The following is a 1,995-nucleotide window of genomic DNA, read 5'->3' as shown; positions in this document are numbered from 1 at the left end:
AGTGAAATGGCATAATGAAGACCATATCCAGAGGGCTGCGTGGAGAAAGAGAAAACCTTTGGAGAGAGAAGTGGAGGATAACACAAAAGATGGAACCCCAGGGAGCTGGTTCAAGATCACAGTGAGTGTCCTACAAAACTGTAGGCAATGTACAGGAGAGAAAGGAGAAAGGTCGGGGTTTCGGGGGTTGTGTTGGGCTCATGTAGAGACACTAAGTACTTTGCTGGGGACAGTTTGTAACCTGTCCTTTTTAGTACAAGGAGTTAACCTTGTTCATCTAAGGGAAAATTCAAAGAAGCCATATAAAAGGAACAGGCTGACTGTAGGGAGAACAGAGGAGCCTGTCTAAAGGCAAAGATGGAAACTACTGTCACAAAGGTGGAGCAGCTCCATACTGGATGTCTCAGTTTGGCTGAAGCTGAGTGTGGAGGATGGGGGTCGAGTCTCTGGAGACATTGTCTGAGGTGCGAGCAGGGTCTGCCCTAGGGAGGATCTCCTGGAACTTTACAAAAAGAAGATCATGCCTACCACTTTAAGTTGATTGTTTGGAGGAGAGCTTTGGATAGAGAGAAAAGGAATGTAGGAAATCTATATTTGGCACAAACATAAGAAATCATGCCAGTCGTCCCTTCTTTTGAAATCCTTTGAAGCGCAATAGAAGGTTGGAAAAGAACACTGCTGGGTCTGTTCTCCAGGCTTGATTCCATGTTGTCTCTCTTCTCTCCAACCCTTTTCACCCCCAGATTCCATATGGGAGAAAGTATGACAAGACATGGCTAATGAATTCAATCCAGAGCCATTGCAGTGTCCCCTTCACTCCAGTGGATGTAAGAGACGATGGCGAAGTCAGATGAGTGGGCACAGGAAAGGGGGAGAGCCCTGGCTCGGCAGGGGCCATGGCCTCTGACGCTGTTGCTGTTGCCTTCAATCCCTGTAGTTCCACTACGTGAAAGACTGGGCTCGGTTCTTTGTGCAGGATGCTGGCCCTGCCTCTGCCTTGAGGGATGTGAGCTACAAGATTTGTGGCAAGGAGAACCAAAAGGTGTCTGTTGAGGGCCGTACCTGTACCCAGTCCCGGGGGAGGAGGACAGGCCAGGGGCCGGTGGTCGTCTTTGGAATTAAAGTTCATGGTGCTTACTCCACCTCGCCTTCCTGCAGATATCTATCATTGTTGATCCTTCTGCTGAACCCTACTCTGTGCAGAATAAGTTGGAACCAGAAGAAATGGAGCAGCTAAAGGTAATGCAGATTCAAGGTACATTGTATGCCCACACCCAGACCCACCTCTTCTTCCCCCAGCCCCTGATTTCCCTATCACCACCACAGCCTCAGAGCCTCTCTCTCCATCTCTCCCTGCAGCTGGCCATGAGCAAACGATATGATGTCTCCCAGCAAGCTCTTGACCTCCAAACGCTCCGCTTTGACCCAGGTATGCCTGACAGCAGTAATTCCGAGGCAGGTGAGGACAGAAAGATCTGCCTGGGAGGGAGACTTAGGGATGGTGACGTGGAGAGGGGTTGGTGCTGGCCCTGGACCCATCTCAACCTTCTCATTCTCTCTTCTTGGCTTTCTGAAGACTTGGTGGACCATGATATTGATATAATCCTGAATCGAAGAAGCTGCATGGCTGCCACCCTGCAGATCATCGAAACGAATTTCCCCAAGGTGAGGCCTTAGGCCTAGCGCTGATATTATGATAGGGGGTGGAACAGATGGGATGGAGGACAGACTTGTCTCCCAGGCCCCAGATGTCACCATCACTCTAACTCTTCTTCCTCAAAAGCTGTTGTCCTTGAACTTGTGCAACAACAAACTGTACCAGCTGGATGGCCTGTCTGACATTATACAGAAGGCCCCGACAATCAAGATCCTGAACCTCTCCAAAAATGAGGTGGGAAGAGGGAGCCAACCAAAGTTGGTTGAGAGTAGGTGGTGGTGCTCATAAGAGTGATGACAGGAGGCAGGTGAAGGTGCCTGTGGGAGAGGGTGGGGGCT

At 50.0% G+C, this 1,995-nt stretch overlaps 1 protein-coding gene across 1 annotated transcript; it reads left to right on the top strand.

The window, feature by feature from the left end:
• Positions 1–7: 7 nt before the first annotated feature.
• LOC124232099 (nuclear RNA export factor 2-like) lies at positions 8–1,891 on the top strand (the record flags this gene model as incomplete). The annotated part of the gene is made up of 7 exons (XM_046649071.1): positions 8–121; positions 744–827; positions 938–1,042; positions 1,159–1,239; positions 1,360–1,429; positions 1,577–1,665; positions 1,784–1,891. Coding segments are annotated over 7 exons (651 nt in total), but the record flags the coding sequence as incomplete, so codon positions are not given.
• Positions 1,892–1,995: the final 104 nt, after the last annotated feature.

This window comes from Equus quagga, unplaced genomic scaffold (assembly GCF_021613505.1).
Source record: "Equus quagga isolate Etosha38 unplaced genomic scaffold, UCLA_HA_Equagga_1.0 HiC_scaffold_24149_RagTag, whole genome shotgun sequence".
NCBI classification, from domain to species: Eukaryota; Metazoa; Chordata; class Mammalia; order Perissodactyla; family Equidae; genus Equus; species Equus quagga.
This window is presented reverse-complemented; position numbering and strand designations above follow the sequence as displayed.